Source organism: Motacilla alba, chromosome 21, assembly GCF_015832195.1.
Source record: "Motacilla alba alba isolate MOTALB_02 chromosome 21, Motacilla_alba_V1.0_pri, whole genome shotgun sequence".
Taxonomy (NCBI): domain Eukaryota; kingdom Metazoa; phylum Chordata; class Aves; order Passeriformes; family Motacillidae; genus Motacilla; species Motacilla alba.
The window spans coordinates 1568322-1594610 of record NC_052036.1 but is presented as its reverse complement, the minus strand read 5'-3'; the positions used below and the strand labels follow the sequence as shown (position 1 = coordinate 1594610).

At 48.5% G+C, this 26289-nt stretch overlaps 3 protein-coding genes across 6 annotated transcripts; 2 read left to right on the top strand and 1 right to left on the bottom strand.

The window, feature by feature from the left end:
• Positions 1-78: 78 nt before the first annotated feature.
• On the bottom strand, positions 79-2810 carry B3GALT6 (beta-1,3-galactosyltransferase 6). The gene has a single exon (XM_038160053.1). The coding sequence runs from the start codon at positions 2569-2571 to the stop codon at positions 1555-1557; it is 1017 nt and encodes a 338-aa protein (XP_038015981.1). The 5' UTR covers positions 2572-2810; the 3' UTR covers positions 79-1554.
• Positions 2811-5627: 2817 nt separating this feature from the next.
• On the top strand, positions 5628-14456 carry SDF4 (stromal cell derived factor 4). Its single transcript, XM_038159965.1, has 6 exons — positions 5628-6031; positions 6791-6927; positions 7321-7434; positions 10181-10339; positions 11389-11564; positions 12794-14456. Exons 1-6 carry the CDS (start codon positions 5724-5726, stop codon positions 12968-12970), a joined length of 1071 nt encoding a protein of 356 aa, XP_038015893.1. The 5' UTR covers positions 5628-5723; the 3' UTR covers positions 12971-14456.
• Positions 14457-15607: 1151 nt separating this feature from the next.
• TNFRSF4 (TNF receptor superfamily member 4) lies at positions 15608-21593 on the top strand. Of its 4 annotated transcripts, none has more exons than XM_038159967.1 (7): positions 15608-15785; positions 16447-16569; positions 17225-17326; positions 18348-18414; positions 19004-19272; positions 20145-20185; positions 21201-21593. In XM_038159967.1, the coding sequence occupies exons 1-7, from the start codon at positions 15638-15640 to the stop codon at positions 21348-21350; spliced, it is 900 nt and encodes a 299-aa protein (XP_038015895.1). In that variant the 5' UTR covers positions 15608-15637; the 3' UTR covers positions 21351-21593. The 4 variants fall into 4 exon arrangements, with proteins under 4 accessions (XP_038015895.1, XP_038015894.1, XP_038015896.1 ...); XM_038159966.1 differs by having other exon boundaries at positions 20145-20270; XM_038159969.1 differs by having other exon boundaries at positions 15714-15785; positions 16413-16569; positions 20145-20270.
• Positions 21594-26289: the final 4696 nt, after the last annotated feature.

Here is a 26289-nt window from a genome sequence, read left to right as displayed (position 1 = left end):
TCTGGAGAGAAGGAGGCAAAAACCCCAGATTTTGGATGTGTCCTAATGATGAATTCAATTTGAGTTCCTCTGCAAGGAATTTCTGGAGAGGCAAAAACCCCAAATTTTGGATGTGTCCTAATTATTAATTCAATTTGAGTTCCTCTGCAAGGAATTTCTGGAGAGAAGGAGGCAAAACCCCCAAATTTTGGACATGTCCTAATTATGAATTTGAGTTCCTCTACAAGGAATTTCTGGAGAGAAGGAGGCAAAAACCCCAAATTTTGGACACATCCTAATGATGAATTCAATTTGAGTTCCTCTGCAAGGAATTTCTGGAGAGAGGAGGGGATTCCCCCAGCTCTGAGCACTGAAATGTGATTTTTTAGTGTGCTGCAAAGAGGAATGAATTCTCCAAGTTGAATTTTTGGGGTGGGGGGAACCTTTTCCTCTCGATTACACAAATTTCACTTTTACACCTTGAACCCCCACCTTTGGGCAAATGGTTTTTGAACTCCCACTGATCGATTCTTGCTGATTTGTATGAAAAATAAATTACATTTGGAGCAGCCAGGGAGTTCTTGAGTGAGTGCTGGAGGGAAATGAGCTCAAAACAACACCTGGAGGCTTTGCAAAGCCAAAAAAATCTCCTCCCGAAATAGAAATAAATTTAATTTCTGCCAAAACTCAGCCTTTGGAGCTGGAGGTGATTCTGTACATTGCCTTGGAGAGAGCAGAACAAGCCCAAGGAGCAGAGCTGATGATTCAGAGCTTCAGAGAGCTCTCCCTGCAGGCACCCCGGGAAAAGCTGATCCTGTTCCTGCCCTCCGGAATCCTCTGCTCCCACTCCGGGCTCTTCCCTCCGCGCCAAGCTGGCATTTCCTCGCCAAGGAATAAACAGCAGCCTCACTTGAGTCTCCTCAGCATCAAAACTCCGCGTGACCTTCAGCAGATCGGGCTCAGAATCCGTTCCAGCCTTTCATTCCGGTTCTCTGCCCCCTTTTTCTCTGCTCTTTGTGGTTTGACACCTTTTAATTGCCTCCAATCCTGGCATTTGACCTTTTGCTGTGCTTCCTGGCACTTTTGTTTTATTTTTTAAGCGTCTCTAGCCATGCCACGTCAGCAGCTCTCCGGGAGCCTCGGGGCGACAGAATGAGTCGTGCAAAATCTTTTTAAAAGAGTAATTAACCCCTGACTCTAACTAACTGCTCTTCCCTAAATGCAGCCAGGCCTGCATCCCAAAGCCTTTGGGATCGGTGCCTGAGGGGAATCGTTTGTTCCCAATGTTCTGAGGGAGAAACTGAGGCAAGCATTCCATTGCAGCAGCTCTTCCCACTCCGTTCTGCTGGAGTTCTGGATCCGCAGCACCTGGCTGGGATTTGGGAAGCCCGTCCTTGGGTACGGAGTGGGAGATTCCAGGACTCTGCCCTTCCCTAAAGCCAGCCACGCCTGCACCCCAAAGCCTTGGGCCCAATGTTCTGAGGGAGAAACCGAGGCAAGAATTCCATTTGAACGGGATTCTCCCCGAGTAACAGCAACCAGAGTCCCCCATGCTGAGGCTTCCTCCCGAGGCTTTCAGGGGATGCCGTCCTTCCTCTGGCAGCACTGCGAGGGAGGCACTCCCCAGTCGTACATGTAGGAAAGCCTGAGTTTCACCTCCTCCTTACAGAGCTTGCCCTCCTTGGCCAGCGTCTGGTGCTTCTCCAGCATGTCCTCGATGCTCTGCTTGTGAGTCACGATGTATTTGTTGCTGCAGCCGCGCGATTTGTACTCGGTGTCGAAGCGGGGGTCGTGCACTCTCTTCACGTCGATGGGCGCCAGCCACACGCCCAGGGACACGTCCTCGCTCTGCCACAGGTTCAGGTAGTCCCTGCTGAGGCGCAGGTAGCGCACCAGGTCGGCGGAGATCACGTAGCCGCCGCCCAGCGCGTAGGGCAGGTAATAATCGCACAGCAGCCAGGCGCTCTCCTTCCACTTGCCGCCGGACTTCACCCGCCCGCGGCCCGAGAAGAAGCCCCAGTAGAGGCGCCGCGGCTCCTTGGCCCTCAGCTCCTCCACCAGCACGTCCAAGCGCACGAAGGTGTCGTCGTCCGCCTTGAGGGCGAACTGGAAGTCCAGGTGCGCGTCCAGCCACACGTAGGTGGCCAGCACCTTGGCCGTGAGGTTCTCGTAGGAGTCGCGCAGCTCGGGCAGCAGCAGCAGGTCGCGGTGGCGGCTCTGCTCCAGCTCCAGGCTCCGCAGCTCCTCGGCGCCCAGCCCCGCCGTGCCCACCACGAAGCGGCTCCAGACGCGGCCGTGAGGCGCCTGCCGCGCCGCCGCCATCCAGGTGCTGCGGATGATGCTGCGCCGCTCGCTGTACTTGGGGCCGCTCATCACCACCACGGCCACGAAGGCGCTGCCCTCGGGAACGGGCGGCGGCGCGGCGCGGGCCCCCCGGCCGGGCTGGCTGTGCGGGAGCGCGGGGGGCGCGGGCAGCGGGCGCAGCCCCTCGGAGGTGCACTTGGCGAGGTAGAGCAGGACGGCGGCGCAGAGCGAGAGCCCGCCGAGCCCCAGCGCGGTGCGGTGCCGGCTCAGCCGCCGCAGCGCCTTCATGGCCGCGGGGCCCCTCACGGCCGGCAACGCCGCCGCGTTTAGGCGGGAACGGCGCTACGGCCGCCGGGACGGGGCAAGGGTTCTGCGGGAGCGCTCACCGCGCGCCGCTGCCGCGCTGCGGTGGCTTCATGGCTCTCCCGCGCTCTCCGCCTTCTCCTCCGGGAAGCGGCGGTTCCGTCCCCGCTCCCGTCGTGGCTCCGGCGGTTCCCGCACCGGGGGAAGGGGCGGGAAGAGGGGCGGAGGCCGCAGCGCCTGACGCGGCGGCCGCCATATTGGAGTAGGGCACGTAGTCAGGGGAGTCATCTTGGGTTTGGGCGCTGCGCCTTGTTCATGGAATCAGGGAATGGGAAAAGAATGGGATGGGCTCAAAGCCCATGCAGTGCCACCGCCCGCCACGGGCAGGGACACCTCCCACTAGCCCAGCTTGTTCCAAGCCTCAATGTCCAACCTGGCCTTGACCAATTCCAGGGATGGGCGGTCACAGCTGGGGCAGGAGTTTGCATTAGATGCTATTTAAGGTCCCTTCCAAACCAAACCGTTCCATAATTCAATGAAAACAGCCACACACACACAGCCAGGAAGCAGGAGGAGATCAACACGTTAACAACCCAGATAATAACGGGACCGCCAGAAAAACTCCCCTTTGCCCCCTCGCTGCCGGAAATGGCGGCTGCCCTCACCAAGGATGGCCGCCGCTTTCCCTCCGCGCGGCGCAGTGACAAAACTTCCGCCTCCTGCCCGCCTCCCTCCGCCCTGGCAGCGCCGGGCTCCGTCAGGGGCCGTGAGGGGCCCGGCCTGAGCCTCCCCCGGCGCTCGGGGCAGCGCCCGCTCCCGGCCGAGCGGCTCCCGGTGAGTGCGGCGGCTCCTCCCGCACCCCGCCGGGACCGTGGAGCGCTCCGAGGGGCTCTGGGCGCGACGAGGGGTTTAGAGGCCTCTGAGGGGTTCTGGGGGCTCTGAAGGGTTTTGAAGGTTCTGGGGGCTCGGAGGGGTTTTGAAGGTTCTGGGGGCTCGGAGGGGTTTTGAGGGATCTGGGGGCTCTGAGGGGTTTGGGGGTTCTGAGGGGTTCTGGGGGTTCTGAGGGGTTTTGAAGGTTCTGGGGGCTCTGAGGGGTTTTGAGGGATCTGGGGGCTCTGAGGGGTTTTGAGGGTTCTGAGGAGTTCTGGGGGTTCTGAGGGGTTTTGGGGGTTCTGGGGGCTCTGAGGGGTTTTGAGGGATCTGGGGGCTCTGAGGGGTTTTGAGGGTTCTGAGGAGTTCTGGGGGTTCTGAGGGGTTTTGGGGGTTCTGGGGGCTCTGAGGGGTTTTGGGGGTTCTGGGGGCTCTGAGGGGTTTTGAGGGCTCTGAAGGATTTTGAGGCCTCTGGGGGGTTCTGGGGGCTCTGAGGGGTTTTAAGCCTTCCTTGGCACGCTCTCTGTTAGATTTAGGATTATTTTTCCCTGGAATTGGGAGGGATGGTCCCTGTGGGTCTCTTCCAGGGCAGAACACTCAGATTTTATAGCTCTGTGTCAGGGTTTGGGATTATTTTTCCCTGGAATTGGGAGGGATCCAGTTAGATTTTGGATTATTTTTTATCTAATCTCTGTTAGATTTTGGATTATTTTCCCCTGGAGTTGGGAGGGATGGTCCCTGTGGGTCTGTTCCAGGCCACTGGGATTTTACAGCTCCTCCGTGCTGCTGTTTCCTGGGTGTTCCAGCTCCGCTTTCTCTTGGATCTGCCCCTATTAATTCAGTATATTTTTTAATGTCTGGCATCAAAAACTCCTCTCTTTTTGTGCAGGTCCCTCCGGATTTATCCGCGTGTGTAGGTTTTTTACACCCGTATATATAAACTTGAATATATATACATTTCTCTTTTTGCATTCATGTAAATATATGTATATTTACATGTATATAAATAAGTTATGTACATATATATAAACAAATTATTATGTGTATGTATACATATCTATATGTATATATCAAAAACCCCTCTATTTTTGTGTACGTTCCTCTAAATTTATTCTTGTATGTATATATACACTTGTATGTATATACTTTAATATATATACATAAAGACATATACATATAAATAAATATACATATATATAAATATATATGCATAAATATATGAGGAAGTTATGTACATATATGTATATAAATAACTTATGTACATATATTTACACGTATATAAATAAGTTATGCACATATAATTATATCTGTGTAAGTTATTAATACTTTGTATAGGTTATTTTCATTTTTTTGATGTTCATTAATGACCTTTTGCTTCCAAGTTTAACTTGGATTTTCTCCTTTTTTCCTTTTAGATCCTTTAACCTACAGTGAACTGGTGCTTCAAAGTTTAACTGTTTTTTCTCCTTTTTTCCTTTTAGACCCTTTAACTCACAGTGACCTTTTGCTTCAGAGTTTAATTGTTTTTTTTCCTTTTAGATCCTTTAACTCTCAGTGCACTGTTGCTTCAGAGTTTAACTTGGATTTTCTCCTTTTTCCTTTTAGATCCTTTAACTCTCAGTGACCTTTTGCTTCAGAGTTTAATTGTTTTTTCTCCTTTTTCCCTTTTAGATCCTTTAGCCCACGGTGACTTTTTTTTTTCAAATTTTAACTGTTTTTTTCTCCTTTTTTCCTTTTCGATCCTTTAACCCACGGTGACTTTTTTTTTCAAATTTTAACTGTTTTTTCTCCTTTTTTCCTTTTAGATCCTTTAACCCACGGTGACTTTTTGCTTCAAAGTTTAACTGGTTTTTTCCTTTCTTTCTTTTAGATCCTTTAGCCCAGGGTGACTTTCTGCTTCAAAGTTTAATTGTCTTTTTTCCTTTTAGATCACTTAACTCTCAGTGAACTGTTGCTTCAAATTTTAACTGTTTTTTTCTCCTTTTTCCCTTTTAGATCCTTTAACCCACGGTGACTTTTTGCTTCAAAGTTTAATTGGTTTTTTTCCTTTTTTCCTTTTAGATCCTTTAGCCCACAGTGACTTTTTGCTTCAGAGTTTATTTTTTTTTTCCTTTTTTCCTTTCAGATCCTTTAACCCACGGTGACTTTTCGCTTCATAGTTTAATTTTCTTTTTCCTTTTTTCCTTTTAGGCCCGGCAGTGCTTTCAGCAGCCGACAAATAACAAAATAACAAAAAAAGGAAAAGCCCCCCATAAGAAAGGCCCCAGATGTCGTCCAGACGAGCGTTCCTGCGCACTGCGGGCTCCGTGTGCCCGTCCCTGCTGCTCCTCTTCCTCCTGCTGGACGTGGGCGCCCGCCCTGCCAACCACTCGCTGCTGAAGGAGAGGCCGGGGGACGCCAGGGAGGAGAAGGAGATCCTGCCCCCCGACCACCTGAACGGCGTCAAGATGGAGCTGGACGGGCACCTGAACAGGGAGTTCCACCAGGAGGTGTTCCTGGGCAAGGAGCGCGACGCCTTCGACGAGGACTCGCAGCCCCGCAGGAACAGGAGGAAGCTGGTGGCCATCTTCTCCAAGTGAGGGGGACACGGGCAGCCAGGGGGACAAGGGCAGGGGGACAAAGGGATGGTGACAAAGGCAGGGAGGGTGGCAAAGGCAGGGGTGGTGACAAAGGGAGGGTGACAAAGGGATGGTGACACAGGCAGGCAGGGAGGGAAAGGGATGGTGACAAAGGGATGTGACAAAGGGATGTGACAAAGGCAGCGAGGGGGACAAAGGGATGGTGACGAAGGGAGGGTGACAAAGGCAGGGAGGGTGACAAAGGCAGGGAGGGTGACAAAGGCAGGGAGGGTGACAAAGGAATGGTGACAAAGGGATGGTAACAAAGGCAGGGAGGGACGCAAAGGGAGGGTGACAAAGGGAGGGTGACAAAGGCAGGGAGGGTGACAAAGGGATGATGAAAAAGGAAGGATATAAATTCAAATTCTCTTTATTTTCCCCTCCCTAGAGTGGATATAAATTGAAATTCTCTGGATTTTCCATTCCTAGGGTGGATATAAATTGAAATTCTCTTTTTTTTTCCCTCCCTAGGGTGGATATAAATTGAAATTCTCTTTATTTTCCCTCTCTAGGGTGGATATAAATTGAAATCCTCTTTATTTTCCCTCCCTAGGGTGGATATAAATTGAAATTCTCTTGATTTTCCCTCCCTAGGGTGGATATAAATTGAAATTCTCTTTATTTTCCTTCCCTAGGATGGATATAAATTGAAATTCTCTTTTTTTCCCCTCTCTAGGATGGATATAAATTGAAATTCTCTTTTTTTCCCTCTCTAGGGTGGATATAAATAACGACAAAAAAATCAGCGCCAAGGAAATGCAGCGTTGGATCATGGAAAAAACGGATGAACATTTCCAGGAGGCCGTGCAGGAGAACAAAATGCATTTCAGAGCTGTGGATCCTGATGGGGATGGTAAAAATCCCCCTTTTTTCCTCAAAAAAATCACTTTTTACATCAATTCTGTGATCTAGAATTGATTTCTGGGGTCAGATTTAGCTCTGGAATCCCAAATTTGGGGTTTTGTGATGGAGGATGTGCTGCAGGCAGCTCTTTGTTTCAGAAAGAAATGGGAAAAAAATTGGAATAAATTGAATTTTTCGCCAGATTTTATAGCTAAAAAACTATTAAAAAAAACTATAAAAAACTTTTCATTCCCAAAAATGAATCAGGTGACAGCTTTTGTCTCGTGATTCCTGAAATTCAGCGGGGGTTGTGATGTTGGAGTAAAACAGTTTTAAAATTGGAGGATTTTGTAAGAATTCCGCCCAAAATTGATCGTTTTGGGTGAAATATTCTCAATTTCAGGTCACGTTTCTTGGGACGAATATAAAATTAAATTCCTGGCCAGCAAAGGCTTCGACGAGAAGGAAATGGCTGAGAAAATCAAAAACAACGAGGAGCTGAAAATCGACGAGGAGAGTAAGTGCAGAGCGAGGCTCCGGGGCCAAAAAATCTGATTTTTTCATGGAAAACGTGCTTTGAAAATGAGATTTTTTTTTTGAGGAATCTTCATGTTTTCCTCCTTAATAAAACAAAAAATCTGTGTTTTTTCCACCTGAAATTTGGTGTGAAAATAACATTTTTTAGAGGAATCTTCCTTTTTTCTGTTAAAGAGAGATTTAAATTAATTGTAAAATGAGCCCCAAAATTAAATCAAACTATACAAATCCTTCATTAATCCTGACCAGAATCTGCCATCAAAATTGCAATTTTTAGGAGGAATCTGCTTCAAAAAAGTTTAAATTTCCTGTAAAATCCCCCCAAAACTGAAGTCAGAGGACACAAATCCCACCCTGCTCCTGACCAGAGTCTGCTATGAAAATTGCAATTTTTAGGAGGAATCTGCTTCAAAAAAAAAAGTAAATTTCCTCAAATATCCCCCCAAAACTTGAAGTGAAAAGACACAAATCCCACCCTGCTCCTGACCAGAATCTGCCATCAAAATTGTGATTTTTAGGAGGAATCTCTGTAGAAAAAAATTGAAATTTCCTGTAAAATCCCCCCAAAAGCTGAAGTCAGAGGCCACCGATCCCACCCTGCTCCTGACCAGAATCTGCCACCAAAATTGCAATTTTTAAGAAGCCTCTCCCCATTTTCCCACTTAAAGAAATTGAAATTTCCTGTAAAATCCCCCCAAAAGCTGAAGTCAGAGGACACCGATCCCACCCTGCTCCCGGCCAGAGCGTGCCCTGAAATCTGCATTTTTTAGAGGAATTTTCCTGTTTTCCCCTGAAGAACGTTTCCGTTTCCTGTGGAATCCCCCCTGCCCTTTCCCTTTCCCTGCAGGGCTGAGTCATTTCCACTTTGCTGCCGTGACATTTTCCAGCTCTGACAAACCCCGAACGCGGCAAAAAAGGAGCTGAGAACGTGCAGGGAAATCACCTGGGGACACTCCAGGACAGCCAGAGCTGCTGAGTCAGCGCCCCGAGTCTGCACCTGAGCCCCAAAACCTCGCAGGAAAATCAAATTATTCCTCCTCCGCTTCCTCGGGGGTTTTTTCTCCTCCTCCAAGCACCGTAAAAGTGATTTTTTTGGGTGTTTTTATAATCAAAAGCACCTGGGGGTGTGGAGGTTAAGGCAGAAGTTTGGTTTTCAGGCTGAGGTTTAATTTTAATTTTAATTTTAATTATGGATATTGGCAGCTGATTGGATTGTGGGGTGAAGGGAAGGGATTCCGTGGGCTTTTGGTGCTGATTTTTTTTTAATTGAACTTTTCTTGCAGCGAAAATCAGGAATTTTGTGATTGATAAATATCTGCAGGGTTTAGGCTTAAAAATCATCATTGGTTCAAGAACTGAGAGCTGGAGATAAAGGGGTTGGGACAAGTTAAATCCTAAAAATGGATTGAAAAATGGATTGGGACAACTAAAATCCTAAACATTGTCACAATTGAAATCCTAAAAATGGATTGTGACAAATGAAATCCTAAAATTGGATTGTGAAATCCTAAAAATTGATTGGGACAACTGAAATCCTAAATATTGTGACAAATCCTAAAAATGCATTGTGACAAAGTCTTGAAAATGGATTGGGACAACTAAAATCCTAAACATTGTGACAATTGAAATCCTAAAAATGGATTGTGAAATCCTAAGAATGGATTGGGACAATTAAAATCCTAAACATTGTGACAATTGGAATCCTAAAAATGGGTTGTGGTAATCGAAGTCTTCAATATGGATTGATACGTTTGAAATCCTAAAAGTGGATTGAGACAATTTAAATCCTCAACATGGCTTGGGACAGCTGAAATTCCTAAAACTTGGTTGTGCCAAATCCTAAAAATGGACGGAGTTCTAAAATTCTAGCAGTTAGGATGAACTGAAATCCCACAAAGGGATTGTTCCGGATCCTAAAGATGGATGGGGCAGTTCCTGCCGGTGGGATGAAACTGCAGTCCCAAACTCAGGCAGCTGCAGGGTTTGGGATGCAGTCCCAGCCCCGGGTGGGTGCAGGGTTTGGGATGCAGCCCCAGCCCCGCGGGTGCAGGGTTTGGGGTGAGCTGCAGGGTTTGGGGTGAGCTGCGGGTTTGGGATGCAGTCCCAGCCCCGCGGGTGCAGGGTTTGGGGTGAGCTGCAGGGTTTGGGGTGAGCTGCAGGGTTTGGGGTGAGCTGCAGGGTTTGGGATGCAGTCCCAGCCCCGCGGGTGCAGGGTTTGGGATGCAGTCCCAGCCCCGCGGGTGCAGGGTTTGGGATGCAGTCCCAGCCCCGCGGGTGCAGGGTTTGGGATGCAGTCCCAGCCCCGCGGGTGCAGGGTTTGGGGTGAGCTGCAGGGTTTGGGGTGAGCTGCAGGGTTTGGGGTGAGCTGCAGGGTTTGGGATGCAGTCCCAGCCCCGCGGGTGCAGGGTTTGGGATGCAGTCCCAGCCCCGCGGGTGCAGGGTTTGGGATGAGCTGCAGGGTTTGGGATGAGCTGCAGCTGCAGGGTTTGGGATGCAGCCCCAGCCCCGCAGGTGCAGGGTTTGGGATGAGCTGCAGGGTTTGGGGTGAGCTGCAGGGTTTGGGATGCAGTCCCAGCCCCGCAGGTGCAGGGTTTGGGGTGAGCTGCAGGGTTTGGGGTGAGCTGCAGGGTTTGGGATGCAGTCCCAGCCCCGCAGGTGCAGGGTTTGGGGTGAGCTGCAGGTGCAGGGTTTGGGATGCAGTCCCAGCCCCGCGGGTGCCGTTGCAGCGCAGGAGGTGCTGGACAACCTGAAGGATCGCTGGTACCAGGCGGACAATCCCCCCCCGGACCTGCTGCTGAGCGAGCAGGAGTTCCTGTCCTTCCTGCACCCCGAGCACAGCCGCGGCATGCTGCACTTCATGGTGCAGGAGATCGTCCGTGATCTGGGTAAGCCGGGATTGCCCGGGAATTGTATCCGTGGATTCCATGGATTCCTGGTTCTTATCTGGATTTTGGGAGGGAACGGTCTGGTGGAGTTCATGGGATTCCCATTGTATCCATGATTCCCATTTTCATGTGAGTATTTGGGCCATGCTGCACTTCATGGTGCAGGAGATCATCCATGGTCTGGGTAAGCTGCATTGCCCAGGAATTCTGTCCATGGATTCCATGGATTCCTGGTTCTTATCTGGATTTTGGGAGGGAACGGTCTGGTGGAGTCCCACGGATTCCCATTGTATCCATAATTCCCATTTTTATGTGGATATTTGGGCCATGCTGCACTTCATGGTGCAGGAGATCGTCCGTGATCTGGGTAAGCCGGGATTTCCTGGGAATTGTATCTGTGGATTCCATGGATTCCTGGTTTTTGTCTGGATTTTGGGAGGGAACGGTCTGGTGGAGTCCCATGGATTCCCATTTTTCTGTGGGTATTTGGGCCGTGCTGCACTTCATGGTGCAGGAGATCATCCGCGACCTGGGTAAGCCGCGATTTCCTGGGAATTCTGGCCCTGGATTCCATGGATTCCCGTTCTTTATCTGGATTTTGGGAGGGTTTTGCATGGAATAGTCAGGTGGGGTCCCATGGATTCCCATTTTTATGTGGGCATTGGGAAGGGTTTGGTTTTTTCACAGACCAGTAGGAAATCCCCATTTTTACAGGAATCAAGCAAATCCATTTTAATTTTTTTTCCCAGACCAGTAGGAAATTCCCATTTTTATGGGGTAGGAAATCCCCATTTTGACGGGAATTAAATCCATTTTCATTCTTTGCACAGACCAGTAAGAAATCCCCATTTTGACGACAATTAAATCCATTTTATTTCTTTGCACAGACCAGTAGGGAATTCCCATTTTGACGACAATTAAATCCATTTTATTTCTTTGCACAGACCAGTAGGAAATCCCCATTTTGACGACAATTAAATGAACACATTGGAATGGTTGTGCTTTCCTGGCAACGCCGCCAAGGCGCGGTCACTCTGTGTCTCTCCCAGATCAGGACGGGGATAAGAAGCTGACCCTGTCCGAGTTCATCTCCCTGCCCGTGGGCACGGTGGAGAACCAGCAGGCTCAGGACATCGACGACGACTGGGTGAGGGACAGGAGGAAGGAGTTCCAGGAGGTCATCGACGCCAACCACGACGGCATCGTCACCATGGAGGAGCTGGAGGTGACCCCTCGTCTTTTGCCGGCCACTTGTGCCAAAACACGGTTTAAAAACATCCTAAATTCACTCCCAGCTCGTTTTCTTTATTAAGAAATGGAATGTTTTGATTGAATTTTAATTTCGTTTTAATGGGATTTTAAATCGATCACTAAAACCCCAAAAGCTCAATTTTTTTTTGTAAGTATTTAATGAAAAAATAGAATTTTTTGGTTTAATTAAATACGTTAAAACCCCCAAGATATTTGAATCGCAGCTCGAGTTTTACAAGTGTTTCATTTTAAAATTGAATGTTTTGATGTCATTTTAATTTTGTATGAAATATCTTAATTTCGTTTTAAAATATTCCGGGGGAACAGCCAAGAAAGGAAAAATGAGAGAATTTTGGTCCTGAAAATTGATAATCCTTCATTTTTAACTGGAATTTGATCCGGAGTTCAATTTGCAGCCCCAATTCCACAAATATTTCATAGAATGATCCAAAAAAATCCCAGATTTCTGTGGGAGCAGCCAAAGAAGGAGGAAAAATGAGAGAATTTAGGTCCTGCAAATTAATTTTTAAGTGGAATTTGATCCTGAGTTCCATTTGCAGCCCAAATTCCACAAATATTCCTCGGAATGACCCAAAATAATCCTGGATTTCTTTGGGAACAACCTCAAAACCAGGAAAAACTAGTATAATTTAGGTCCTGCAAATTAATTTTTAGGTGGAATTTGATCCTGAGTTCAATTTGCAGCCCCAATTGCACAAATATTCCTTGGAATGACCCCAAAAAATCCTGGATTTCTTTGGGAACAGCCTCAAAACCAGGAAAAAATGAGAGAATTTAGGTCCTGCAAATTGATAATCCCTAATTTTTAACTGGAATTTGATCCTGAGTTCAGTTTGCAGCCCAAATTCCACAAATATTCCTCAGAATGGCCCAAAATAATCCCAGATTTCTTTGGGAACAGCCTTGACACCTGGAAAAAATAGTAGCATTTAGGTCCTGCAAATTGATAATCCTTAATTTTTAGGTGGAATTTGATCCTGAGTTCAATTTGCAGCCCCAATTCCACAAATATTCCTCGGAATGACCCCAAAAAATCCGGGATTTCTTTGGGAACAGCCTGGAAACCAGGACAAAACCACCATCAAACCCTTCTGAAAGACTTTCAGGCTGGGGTGGGAGGTGGGAATTTTGGGAGCACAGCCCGGGGGCTGCGCTCAGTTGGATTTTCCGTGGGTTTTCCAGGAATACATGGATCCCATGAACGAGCACAACGCGCTGAACGAGGCGCGGCAGATGATCGCCGTGGCCGACGAGAACCAGAACCACCACCTGGAGCTGGAGGAGATCCTCAAGTACAGCGAGTACTTCACCGGCAGCAAGCTCATGGATTACGCCCGCAACGTCCACGAGGAATTCTGAGCTTCCTCCCCCTTTTCCAGAACTTTCTGTTCCACTCCCAACCCCCCCCCCCCAAAAAAAAAATCCCCCCAGGGAAAAAGGATTCGGCCGAGCGGCGGGAATCGCTCGTCGCGGATTTGCCGTCCGGCCCCGCGGGCTGCAGCTCCTTGGAGAGGTTTTTCCTGCTGGAAAAAAATGGTGGGAATTCCTGGATCCAGGTAGTTTTCCTCCTCGGTTTGGGGGGGTTGAAGCCAGCTGGAGTTCTGGCTGGTCTGGGTGAGAGGATTCTGGAATATTCCCTGGTTTCCTTCAGCTGCTGACGCGAGGGCATCCCAAATAAAACCGGGATTTTGGGAATTTTGGTTTCCCTCAGCTGCTGATGTGAGGGCATCCCAAATAAAACCTGGATTTTGGGAATTTTGGTTTCCCTCAGCTGCTGATGCGAGGGCATCCCAAATAAAACCTGGATTTTGGGAATTTTGGTGGTTCCAAGGAATGTTTGATCTCCTGGGAACTGCCCTCTCAGCTGCTGATGTGAGGGCATCCCAAATAAAACTTGGGATTTTGGGAATTTTGGTGGTTCCAAGGAATGCTTGTCCTCCACACCCAATTCCATTTGGGAAATTCCTGAAATTTATTCCCTTGTTGCCCTCACAGCTGCTGATGCAGGGAATCCCAAATAAAACCTGGATTTTGGGAATTTTGGTGGTTCCAAGGAATGTTTGATCTCCTGGGAATTGCCCTCTCAGCTGCTGATGCAGGGAATCCCAAATAAAACCTGGATTTTGGGAATTTTGGTGGTTCCAAGGAATGTTTGTCCTCCACACCCAATTCCATTTGGGAGGCTCCGTAAATATTTGTTTCCCTCAGCTGCTGATCCAGGGAATCCCAAATAAAACCTGGATTTGTTGGGAGTTCAGTGGAATTTTTTCAGGGAGCTGTGGGGAAGAATTTATTTGAAATGTTACAGAAGAACTTTTTTTGGAATTAAATTTTAAAAATAAAATAGCATTAATTAAGATTAAATTAATATAAAATGACATTGTTTTGTTGACATCTGCACTGGGAAGGGAGATTATGGCTTTAAGAAAATCAGATTTTGGTCAAAAATCAAACAATTGGGAAGTGTTTTTGGGAATTTAAGCTGTTGGACAGAGCAGTGGAATTCCCATGGAGTTTGATGGCTGCTTAATTAATATTCACTGCTAAAATTAATGAGCTCTGTGCTAATTAATGCTGTTAATGAGCTGCTGCTGATGATTTGGGGGTAATTCCAGGCTTTGGGTGAGCTCTTTCCCAAATAAAATTGATTTTTTCCCTCTGCTTCCATCTTTCCTGGGAAAAACCCCTCCTTGGGAAAGAATTCCTGAAAATCTGAGATGTTTTATTTGATTAAATTTATTCTTAATATAATGTAAATACAGGAATTGCTGTCCCTCTTTCCCTCTCCCTGCTCTTTATTTGATGTTTTTATTAAATTCCTTGGATAAAAGATTTTATATCCTTTTTTTTGTTTGTTTGTTTTCCATTAAATATTTCTCTCCATGCTTTGGAAAATCTGCTGCTTTTAAGGTTTGTCGGGGAACATAAGAGGAATACATTCAATAGATAATCTCCGATAAAATAAGTTTAAACACAAAAATTCCAGTAAAACCATAATTTATTTTACTGATAATTGTAATTTATCTATGAAGAGATTTTGCCAACACCATCCTCATTTAATTTTGGGACAACATGAGCATGGCATCTCTAATTCCCAGTATTTTCCGGAGTCGGTAAAGGTAAAGCTGCAATTCCAGGCAGCTGGAACACCCAAAATTGAGATCCTGGATCAAACTCCAATAGGCTGGAAAATGAAATTCCTTAAATCCCACTATTCTGCGGGTTCAGTGGATTCTCCTAGAACTTAACTGAGCTCCTGCCTCCAACTCCAGCAGTCTGGAAAACGGAATTCCCGAATTGCCGCTACTCCCCGCTTCAGCCAGGGCATTCCCGCAGCGCTGCTCCATCCCCGCTCTTCCAGCCATTTCACTCCCTTGAGGGCTCCTTTTACCCCTGCAACCCGTCTGAAGCTCAGCATTTCCTTTTCCTGCCGAAAAACCCCGCACCGGGAGCGGGAAGGGGCGTGGAGAAAAGCGGGAATTTCCCTCAAATGTCCCCGCCCGGAGCCGGTCTCGCTCGCGGGGCCCTCACAGCGTCCTGAGGGGAGAGGAGCCGTGAGGGGAAAGGAGCCATGAGGGGAAAAGCGCCGTGAGGAGAAAAGTGCTGTGAAAGGAAAGGAGCCGTGAGGGGAAAGGAGCCGTGAGAGGAGAGGAGAGGAGCCGTGAGGGGAACGGAGCCGTGAGAGGAGCGAAGCCGTGAGGGGAAAGGAGCTGTGAGGGGAAAAGCGCTGTGAGGGGAAAAGCGCCGTGAGGGGAAAAGTGCTGTGAAAGGAAAGGAACCGTGAGGGGAACGGAGCCGTGAGAGGAGCGAAGCCGTGAGGGGAAAGGCACCGTGAGGGGAGCGGAGCCGTGAGGGGAAAGGAGCTGTGAGGAGAAAAGCGCCGTGAGGGGAAAGGAGCCGTGAAGGGAGCGAAGCCGTGAGGGGAAAGGAGCTGTGAGGGGAAAGGCACCGTGAGGGGAAAGGAGCTGTGAGGAGAAAAGCGCCGTGAGGGGAAAGGAGCCGTGAGGGAACGGCTCCCTGAAGAGGATGGTGGGAATGACACTTCCAAGGATTCCCTGGAATTTTCCCGCTCTCTGCTGGCTCCTGGCCGTGCCCATTCTCGGTTCCCTGGGCTTGGAATGCCAGGAGCACCAGTACAGCTTCCATGAGAAATGCTGCAGCGACTGCGCCCCCGGTGAGTGCCCGCCGCGGGGAATGGGGTGGGAGAGCCGGGCTTTAAGGGATTATCGATTTTTTTTCTTAGTGTAATACCTGTTTTTTAGTGTAGTACTGTTTAGACGGATAAAAATAAGTTTTAGACCCAAAACCCGGAAAATCTTCCTTTTTGAGAGTGGTTTTAAACTTTTTTGGATGTATTTTTTGCTTTCTAAATGCTTCAGTCAGGGGAATTTCCTAAACCCTTTTCCCTGACTCTTGAGTGGATATTTGGGATCCACCGGGACAAAAATTGGGGGCACTTTCTCCAATTTCAGCCCTCCCCAACTCTTTTCAGCCATTCCATTAAATGTTGATTTTCCCCCCAAACTTCCAGGGATTTTTCTCCTAAATAAAACCCAGGAACTGCCAAATTCTGGGCACCGTTTGATCCCAAAGGGTGAAATTTAGGTGACATTTTCCCCCTCACAATCCCCAACAATCCCGATTTGATCCCAAAGGGTAGAAATTAGGATTTTTCCCCTTCATGACCTCAGCCAACCCCGATTTGATCCCAAAGGGTGAAATTTAGGATTTTTTCCCCCTCATGACCTCAGCCAACCCCGATTTGATCCCAAAGGGTGAAATTTAGGATTTTTCCCCCCAGGACCCCGCTGAACGCTGATTTTTGGGTGTTTCAGGGGAGAGGATGCGGAGTCGCTGCACGGCCTCTGCCGACACCGTGTGCTCGCCGTGCCAGGACGGATATTTCAGCTCCAAGCACCACCACGGCTTCTGCCAAAGCTGCACCATCTGCAACGCCCGTGAGTGCTGGGATTTGGGGGAAAAAAATCCCTTTTTGGGGGGGAAAAAGTCCCATTTTTGAGGAGAAATAAAATGCCTTTTAGCGGGGAAAAGAAATCCCAGGTTTGGGGCATTTTGGGGGTGAGAAAATCCTTTTTTGGGGATAAAAATCCCCTTTTGGAGGGAAAAATCCTATTTTGGGGGCATTTTGGGGGAAAAAAATCCCCTTTTGGATGGGAAAATCACCTTTTGGAGGAAAAACCCCTTTCCTGGGGCATTTTTGAGGGAAAAATCCCTCTTTCGGGGGAACAATCTCTTTTTGGGGGAAAAAGTCCCATTTTGGGGTAAAAACTCCTTTTTGAGGAAAAAAATCCCTTTTTTAGGGGTATTTTGGGAAGAAAAAGATCCCATTTTGGGGAAAAATCCCTTCTTGAGGGAATTTAGGAGGGAATAAAATCTCCTTTTGGGTCTTCTTCCAGCTGCTCCCACCTGAAAATCGCTGTCCTCAAACAAAACCGTTCAACGGTTCAGTTGTCAAATTCATTATTAATTACGAATCGTTACTTAATTATTAAATTGCTGAACTCTGCAGCTCCTACACACAAAACCCCCAAACCCCCGAGGAGTTAATTGCTGCTGTTAATGAAGGAATTAACGAACTTCTGCCTTGGCCAGGGAAGGGCAGCGTGGAGGTGAAGCCGTGCGAGAGGACCTCGGACAGGGTGTGCGCGTGCCAGGCGGGATTCCAGCCCGCCGGGGGCACTCCCGTGGGAAGGGGTGAGTGGGGGCTGGAATTCCCTCGGGAAGAGTTGGGATCTGGAATTCCCTCGGGAAGGGGGGAGTGGGGGCTGGAATTCCCTCGGGAAGGGGGGAGTCGGGGCTGGAATTCCCTCGGGAAGAGTTGGGATCTGGAATTCCCTCGGGAAGGGGGGAGTGGGGTCTGGAATTCCCTCGGGAAGGGGGGAGTGGGGGCTGGAATTCCTTCGGGAAGGGGGGAGTGGGGTCTGGAATTCCCTCGGGAAGAGTTGGGATCTGGAATTCCCTCGGGAAGGGGGGAGTGGGGTCTGGAATTCCCTCGGGAAGGGGTGAGTGGGGTCTGGAATTCCTTCAGGAAGAGTTGGGGTCTGGAATTCCCTCAGGAAGGGGGGAGTGAGGTCTGGAATTCCCTCGGGAAGAGTTAGGTTCAGGAATTCCCTCGGGAAGGGGGGAGTGGGGTCTGGAATTCCCTTGGGAAGAGTTTGGATCTGGAATTCCCTTCTGAAGGGGTGAGTGGGGTCTGGAATTCCCTTGGGAAGAATTGGGATTGATGGCAGCCAGAGTTCTCTTGGGAAGAGTTGGATTTGGAATTCCCTTGGGAAGAGTTGGGATTGATGCCAGCCAGAATTCCCTCGGGAAGAGTTGGGATTTGGAATTCCCTTCTGAAGGGGTGAGTGGGGTCTGGAATTCCCTTGGGAAGAGTTGGGATTGATGCCAGCCAGAATTCCCTTGGGAAGAGTTGGGATTTGGAATTCCCTCGGGAATCAGAGGGTCCGGGCAGGTACCAGCTGGAATTCCCTCTGGAATTCTGGGATGTGCCAGCCTTCCCAAAACCCTGCCTCCAGTGTGGCAGGAACTCCTGTGGCCTCCCGTTCCTGGCTGGAAGCGTGGGATCCTCCCAGACAACATCCAGAATTACCAATCCTGGATAATCCAGAATTATGCAGCGGATAAACCCGGGAATTCTGCCATTTTCCTGGATAATTTCCATAATTACCCAGTGGATACATCTGGGAATTCTGCCTCTTCCCTTTTCCCCCAGAGTGCTCCCGATGTCCTGAAGGGACTTTCTCCAGAGGAGGGAACAAGAACTGCCAGCCTTGGACCAAGTAGGAATCCTTTTCTGAGGGAAAAAATCTCTTTTTTGGGGAAAAAACTCCTTTTTGGGAGGAAAAAAAATTCCTTTTTTGGGGGAAAAATCCCTTGTAGAGGGAAAAATTTCTTTTTGGGGGCAAAGTGCTCAGAGCAGCTCCGGGGGGTTCATTTTTCCAGGAAAAGCCCAAATCTGGAGAATTAAATCAGAACGTTCCTGGATTTAAGCGCCATGAATCCCATCCTTTGGGATTTTTAGGATCCTGAGGGAATTTTTAGGATTTTCCACCTGTTTTTAAAACCTCTCAGATGGTTTTGTTTTGGGAACAAAAAATTCCTGTGCCAGAATCAGCTGGGAAAAAAATCCCAGCTCATTTTTTCCCAGCAATAACTGATTTAGTTATTCCTCCCATTCCTGTGGGATGTAGGGTTAAAATCCTAAATTTTTAGGGTTAAAATCCTACATTTTTGGGGATAAAATCCTAAATTTTTAGAGATAAAATCCTAAATTTTTAGGGCTAAACCCCTACATTTTTAGGGCTAAAATGAGGACTGGGATTGGGGATGGGATGTAGGAGTGATTGCACGTTGGCGTTTCTTTTCCAGCTGCAGCAGTTTTGGGAAGAGCACGCTCCGAGCTGGCACGGGCACAGAGGATGCCCGGTGCAGCAGCAGCCCCGGCAGTGCCGGCAGCCCTGGCCCGCTTCCCTCTCCCACGGAATCCCCGGAAAACAGGGAGCCCTCTCCCACGGAATCCCCGGAAAACAGGGAGCCCTTTCCCACGGAGCTCCCCGAGAACAGCTCCAGAGCATCCAGCCCCGGGGACATCCCCGCGGTCTGTCGGGATCCCGGCGCTGCCACGGAGCCCGCGTGGGGTGAGCACGGGCTGGGATGCAGCTGCAGCTGCTTTGAATTCCCCCTTCCTCTGAACCCTTTCTGGATTTCACACGGCACTCCAGGATCCCACAATCCCAGCTGGAATTGCTTTCCTGGGAAGAGAATTCCCCCTTCCTCTGAATCCTTTCTGGATTTCACACGGCATTCCAGGATCCCACATTTCCAGCTGGAGCTGCTTTCCTGGGAAGGGAATTCCCATTTTCCCAGAAGTTTTTTCTGTATTTCACAGAACATTCCAGGATCCCACATTTCCAGCTGCTCGATTTCCCTGTAAAGCTGCTTTCCTGGGAGGGAATCCCCATTTCCTCTGAATCCTTTCTGGATTTCACACAGCATTCCAGGATCCCACAATCCCAGCTGGAATTGCTTTCGTGGGAAGGGAATCCCCATTTCCTCTGAATCCTTTCTGGATTTCACACAGCATTCCAGGATCCCACAATCCCAGCTGGAATTGCTTTCGTGGGAAGGGAATCCCCATTTCCTCTGAATCCTTTCTGGATTTCACACAGCATTCCAGGATCCCAGTTTCCAGCTGCTCGATTTCCATGTAAGGCTGCTTTCCTGGGAAAAGAATTCCCATTTCCTCTGAATCCTTTCTGGATTTCACACAGCATTCCAGGATCCCAGTTTCCAGCTGCTCGATTTCCGTGTAAAGCTGCTTTCCTGGGAGGGAATCCCCATTTTCTCAGAAGCCTTTCCAGTATTCTACACAACATCCCAGGACCCCGCCCTTCCCTGGCAGCCGGCCCTCTCCATTCCCAGAGTTCTGGATTGTCCCTCTGCGATCTGGGAGCTCCGTGCAGGAGCAGGAATCTTTGTTTTTCAGGGAATTTTTCCGTTCTAATTCCAGGCTCTTTATCCCTGCTGCTGCTGTGCCTGCTGCTGCTGACGGTGAGTGGAATTTCCATCCTGCTCCTGATCATCCAGGCAGCCCAGAAGAAAAGCAGGAATGGGCCTGGGAGGAGCACCCAGCACAGTGAGTTCCCTTTTTTATGGGGTAAAAAATCCAGGAAAAAAAAAATTAATCCAGTGAGTTCCCTTTTTTATGGGATTAAAAAAACAGGACAAACATTAATCAGGGCCCCTGTTGGAAATTTGGGAATTAATAAAAGAATTCTTAATTGGGAATGCGGGGAGTTGCAGAGGTTGATCCAGGTTAGGATTAGGAGCTGATTAGGAGCTCAGTATCCCAAATTTCCACTCCTTCTCCCTGATTTTCTTTTAATCCCAGAGTTCCCTGATTTTAGGCCAGGAGTTCTCTCCCTGGCAGGATCCAGAAACAACTTCCAAGAGTAAAATGGGAAAATTTTTTGCCTCCATGGAAATTGAAATGTCCTGAATTCTCCTGCACACTTGGGAAAGGTCCGGCTGAGAAGAGCTGAGCTCTAAAATCAGGATTGAGTGGCAAAACTGAGCTCTAAAACCAGGATCAAGTGGCAAAGGAGAGTTTTAAAATCAGGATTTGGTGGCAAAACTGAGCTCTAGAATCAGGATTCAGTGGTGAAACTGAGCTCTAAAATCGGGATTCGGTGGCAAAGGAGAGTTTTAAAATTGGGATTGAGTGGCAAAACTGAGCTCTAAAATCAGGATTCAGTGACAAAACTGAGCTCTAAAATCGGGATTAAGTGGCAAAGGAGAGATTTAAAATCAGGATTTGGTGGCAAAACTGAGCTCTAGAATCAGGATCAAGTGGCAAAGGTGAGTTTTTAATTGGGATTGAGTGGCAAAACTGAGCCTAAAACCAGGATTCGGGGGCTGCTGCCTCCGGTTCGTGGCCAGGGCCCTGGCCCGGGGGATTCTCCCTGGGCCCGCATTCCCGGCTCGCTGCAAGGCCAAGGACCGAGGCTCCCGCTCAGCCCCGCTCCCGGCCTCGGCTCTCATCCTGCCTCCGTTCCCTGTTTTCCAGAGGACGGGAGCTGCAGGATTCCCATCCAGGAGGAGCAGATCGATTCCAATTCCAGCCTCACCAAAAACTGACTGCCGCCTCGGGCTGCTCCCTGCCCGTCTGAGCCGGCATCTGGAGGAACTGGCACTAATTAGGGCTGGGCTTGCTTAATCAGGAGTTCATCTGAGGCTGGTTTAACTCTGTGATTTACTCAAGATCTCCCTTTGGAATTTGGGAGAATTCCTGAGGGAATTTTGTGTGGATTTCTTTATCTTTTAGGCAAATCCTTGAGCTCCAAAATCAGGATTAAGTGGCAGAGCTGAGCTCTAAAATCAGGATCAAGCGGCAAAGCTGAGCTCTAAAATTGGGATTAAGTGGCAAAGCTGAGCTCTGAAACCAGGATTAAGTGGCAAAGCTGAGCTCTAAAATTGGGATCAAGTGGCCGAGCTGAGCTCTAAAATTGGGATTAAGCAGCAAAACTGATCTCTAAAATTGGGATTAAGTGGCAAAGCTGAGCTCTAAAATCGGGGTTAAGCAGCAAAGCTGAGCTCTAAAATTGGGATTAAGTGGCAAAGCTGAGCTCTAAAATCGGGATCAAGTGGCAAAGCTGAGCTCTAAAATCAGGATTAAGTCAAACTCAATCCACACTTCATGGAATGAATTTTCCCTCTCTAATTGCTGTTCCAAATCTGGAAAGAAAAATTTTTGGGAGTAAATCCCAAACTCTGCCATGCCTGGGAGGAGCCCAAGCGTCTTTTTGCTGAATTTGAAATGTTTCCCTGGAAATTCCAGGAAAATGGAATTTTTTTATCGTTCGGGAGTGATTTTCCCTCCAACTATCAGCAGAAAACTCCTCCAAAAATGGGAATTTTAAACCCATATCCCAAAAGATCCAGCAGGGAATGGCTGGAGGGATGCGAGAGGTGTTTTTAAATCCGTGGATTTGGAAGATGTGGGGTTTTTTATATGTTATACATATCCAGAGGGGTTTATACAATGTATAGGAACGTTTGTATCGTGTACAAAGGGGGATTGGGGGAATAAAACTCTGCAAAAACAGATCCTGGTGTGTGTCTGGGGAAATGGGAGCATTCCAGGAAGAGGGGACAGCCTGCAAAAATGACAAACAATCCCATTCCTGAGGGAAAAAAATCCACTTTTTCCCTGGATAATAATCCCATTCCTGAGGGAGAAACATGCCATTTTTCCTTGGAAAAAAATCCCATTTTTCCCTGGATAATAATTGTATTCCTGTGGGGAAAAAAAATTCCCATTTTTCCTTGGGAAAAATGACAAACAATCACATTCCTGAGGGGGGAAAAATCCCATTTTCCCCTGGATAACAATCACATTCATGAGGGGGGAAAATCCCATTTTTCCCCCTGCATAAAACTGCATTCCTAAGGGAAAAAAATCCCATTTTCCCCTGGATAACAATCACATTCATGAGGGGGGAAAATCCCATTTTTCCTTGGAATAAAATGACAAATAATCCCATTCCTGAGGGGGAAAAAAGTCCCATTTTTCCCCCTGCATAAAACTGCATTCCTAAGGGAAAAAAATCCCATTTTTCCCTGGATAACAATCACATTCATGAGGGGGAAAAATCCAATTTTTCCTTGGAAAAAAAAGACAAATAATCCCATTTTTTCCCTGCATAATAATTGCATTCCTGTGGGAAAAAAAAAAAATCCCATTGACCCCTGGATAATAATGACATTCCTGAGGGAAAAAATCCCATTTTTCCTTGGAATAAAATGACAAACAATCACATTTCTGAGGGAAAAAAAAAATCCCATTTTCCCCTGGATAATAATCACATTCCTGAGGGGGAAAAATCCAATTTTTCCTTGGAATAAAATGACAAATAATCACATTCCTGAGGGAAAAAATCCCATTTTTTTCCTAGATAATAATTGTATTCCTGAGGGGAAAAAAATCCCATTTTTTCTTGGATAATAATGACATTCCTGAGGGAAAAAATTCCATTTTTCCATGGAAAAAAATGACAAATAATCACATTCCTGAGGGAAAAAATCCCATTTTCCCTGGATAATTTCCCCTTCAGCTTCCAAATAAATCCCCGTATTTCTCCAATTTTGGCTGAAAATTGAAGCAAACCTATCAACATTGAACCGCCCTGTAAAAAAACCCAAATAAATTCAATTTTCCCCTTCCTGCCAAACCTTCCCACCCACAAATGGAACATTTCCCTTCATTGCCCAAGAAGGAAACCATTCCTAATTCATCAATAATATTTTTAATTAGCAATAATTTTATTATTTTTTAAAAACCCTCCTTTAGATGAGAATTTTTTGACTCTTCCTCTCTGTGGTTTTGCCTTTTTTGCCCTCCCCGGTGACGATTTTCCGCCGCCGTTATCTCCAGAGTTTTTCATCTCCTGAGCTAAATTTGGACTCGACTTTGACTCAATTTTGCCACCAGAGGTGGAAAACAAACCTCACAGGAGACGCTTGGGGGCCGGCTTGGGATTTTTCCAGGCGTTTTTGGAGATTTTCCAGGATTTTCTAAATTTTTCCTCATTTTTCCTGCATTTTTCTGGATTTTTTCCCTGCATTTTTGCAGGATTTTTCATTTTCCCCCAGGATTTTTACAGGTTTTTTTCCTCTTTTTTTTTCTGGTTTTTTTTTTTTTTTTTTTTTTTTCCCCAGTTTTTTTTCAGTTTTTTCCAGGTTTTCCCTCTGTCTGGGTTGGTTTCCCTCTTGGAATATCAAATTTTTTTTAGGATTTTCCTCATGAACACACCGAATTTGGGAGCTCAAAAGGGGAATTTTCCCAATTTGGGAGCCCAAAAGGGGAATTTTCCATTGGGGTTTCCGGGAGTGTTGGATTTTTTGGGATTTTCCTCCTGGAGACACCAAATTTGGGAGCAAAAAAGGGAATTTTCCATAGGGAAAGGCAGGGTCCCTGATCTTTCCTCCGCCGCCTCCACCCCTGAGTCAGATCCTGTTAGGCTCGGGCCTAAAGGGCTCTAAGCCGGGCCTAAGGGCCATTGATCCCCCAGCCCAGGGCCGCCTCCACCCCTGAGTCAGATCCGGTTAGGCTCGGGCCTAAAGGGCTCTAAGCTGGGCCTAAGGGCCATTGATCCCCCAGCCCAGGGCCGCCTCCGCCCCTGAGTCAGATCCGGTTAGGCTCGGGCCTAAAGGGCTCTAAGCTGGGCCTAAGGGCCATCGATCCCGGAGCCCAGGGCGCTTCCCTCCAATCCTGCCACGCCCGCGGCCTTGTCCACAGAGCGGCACCGGGGGCGGCAATCATCCCAAAGCCGGGCCTTGCTGGCCTTAAGCCGGGCCTAAGGCTCTGGGGTTCTCCTGCCAGCGAGTTTTTCACGGCAGGACGAGCTCAGGGTTTCTTTTCTCCCCAATCGGCAAAAAATCAGCGCCAGGAAACCAAACCCGCGGCTGACAGCGTTCGGCTGCGCTGACGTCAGGCCCCGGGCTGGTTTCCTTTATTTTGGGGGTGATTTCCCTTTTTTTGGGGTGATTTCCCTTTTTTTGGGGTGGTTTCCTTTACTTCGGGGTGGTTTCCTTTCTTTTGGGGTGGTTTCCTTTCTTTTGGGGTGGTTTCTTTTCGTTGTCTCCCAAATCCCGTCGTTTGGGCTCCTCAGCGGAGACGAGGCTCCGGGAAAAGGGGAAGCGGGGGTGATGTGGGCACGGGAGAATTCCCAGGAATTCTTGGGGCTGGAAAAGCCCTGTAGGGTCAGAGCCATCCTCACCCCGAGCGCCACATCCAGGAATTCCTCGGAAGCCTCCAGGAATGGGAATTCCGACCTTCTCCAAGGCCTGACCCCTTTTCCGTGAGGAAATCCCAATCCCTGGCACGTTCCCCCTCATCCCATCCCAAAACCCGACCCCCATCCGGCTCCAACCCCAAATTCCTCACGAATCCCCCGGGACGTGCCTCTGGATGAGGATATCCCACGTTCCCGCGGACAGAGCTCCAGGAATCCGTGGATTTTCCCCCAAATCCCATCCCGGGGGTTTGGGAACTCCAGGGTGTGGAAAAGGGACTCGATCCGGGACATTTGTCCCTCTGTCCCATCCCAGTTTGGGATTTAGGGTTGGAATTTGCCCTGATCCCCGGAGAGGGCTGTGATCAGTGGGGTTTTTGGGAAGGATCCTGGGGTTCTGAGGCATTTGGGGTTTCTGGGAATGTCACATTTCTCGGGATTTTCCTCGTGGAGTCACCAAACTTGGAAGCAAAAAAAAAAAAAAGGAGTTTTTCCCAGGATGTGAACAGTGGGCTTCGGGAAGGACTTTTGGGGTTTTTATGGTTTTGGGGTGAGGATTTCCCTCAAACTTTCTGGGAATGTCAGATTTTTTGGGATTTTCCCCGTGGAGTCCCCAGATTTGGAGCCCAAAGAGGGGAACCTTTCCCTGGAGTGTGCTGAGCGAGTTTTTGGGAAGGATCCTGGGATTTGGATGGATTTGGGGTGTGGAGTCCCCAGATTTGGAGCCCGAAGATGGGAACCTTTCCCTGGAGTGTGCTGAGCGAGTTTTTGGGAAGGATCCCGGGATTTGGATGGATTTGGGGTGTGGAGTCCCCAGATTTGGAGCCCGAGGATGGGAACCTTTCCCTGGAGTGTGCTGAGCGGGTTTTTGGGAAGGATTGTTGGGGATTTGGATGGATTTGGGGTGTGGGGTCCCCAGATTTGGAGCCTGAGGATGGGAACCTTTCCCTGGAGTGTGCTGAGCGAGTTTTTGGGAAGGATCCTGGGATCTGGATGGATTTGGGGTGTGGAGTCCCCAGATTTGGAGCCCGAGGATGGGAACCTTTCCCAGGGAAGGAGTTCCACGGGGCGGGAAGCGAGCCGTGCGCGTGGGGCCCCAGCGGGGCGAGGAGGGAGGGGAAATGTCAGCAGCCAGAGGTGGAGCTGCCGAGAAAACCCCGCAGCCGAGGCGGGGAGATGACGGGGCCGATAAACGCCACCATCAATCCGATAAATCCGATCAATCCGATAAATCCGAAAGGTCAGCGCTGCCTCCGGGCTCCGGGAGAGCCGCTGCCCTCAGACGTGAGCGGAAAGTTCCGTCACCTGCGGGGCCAGGTGCCCCAAAGGGCAGGGACAGACAAAGGGCAGGGAAAAATCCCC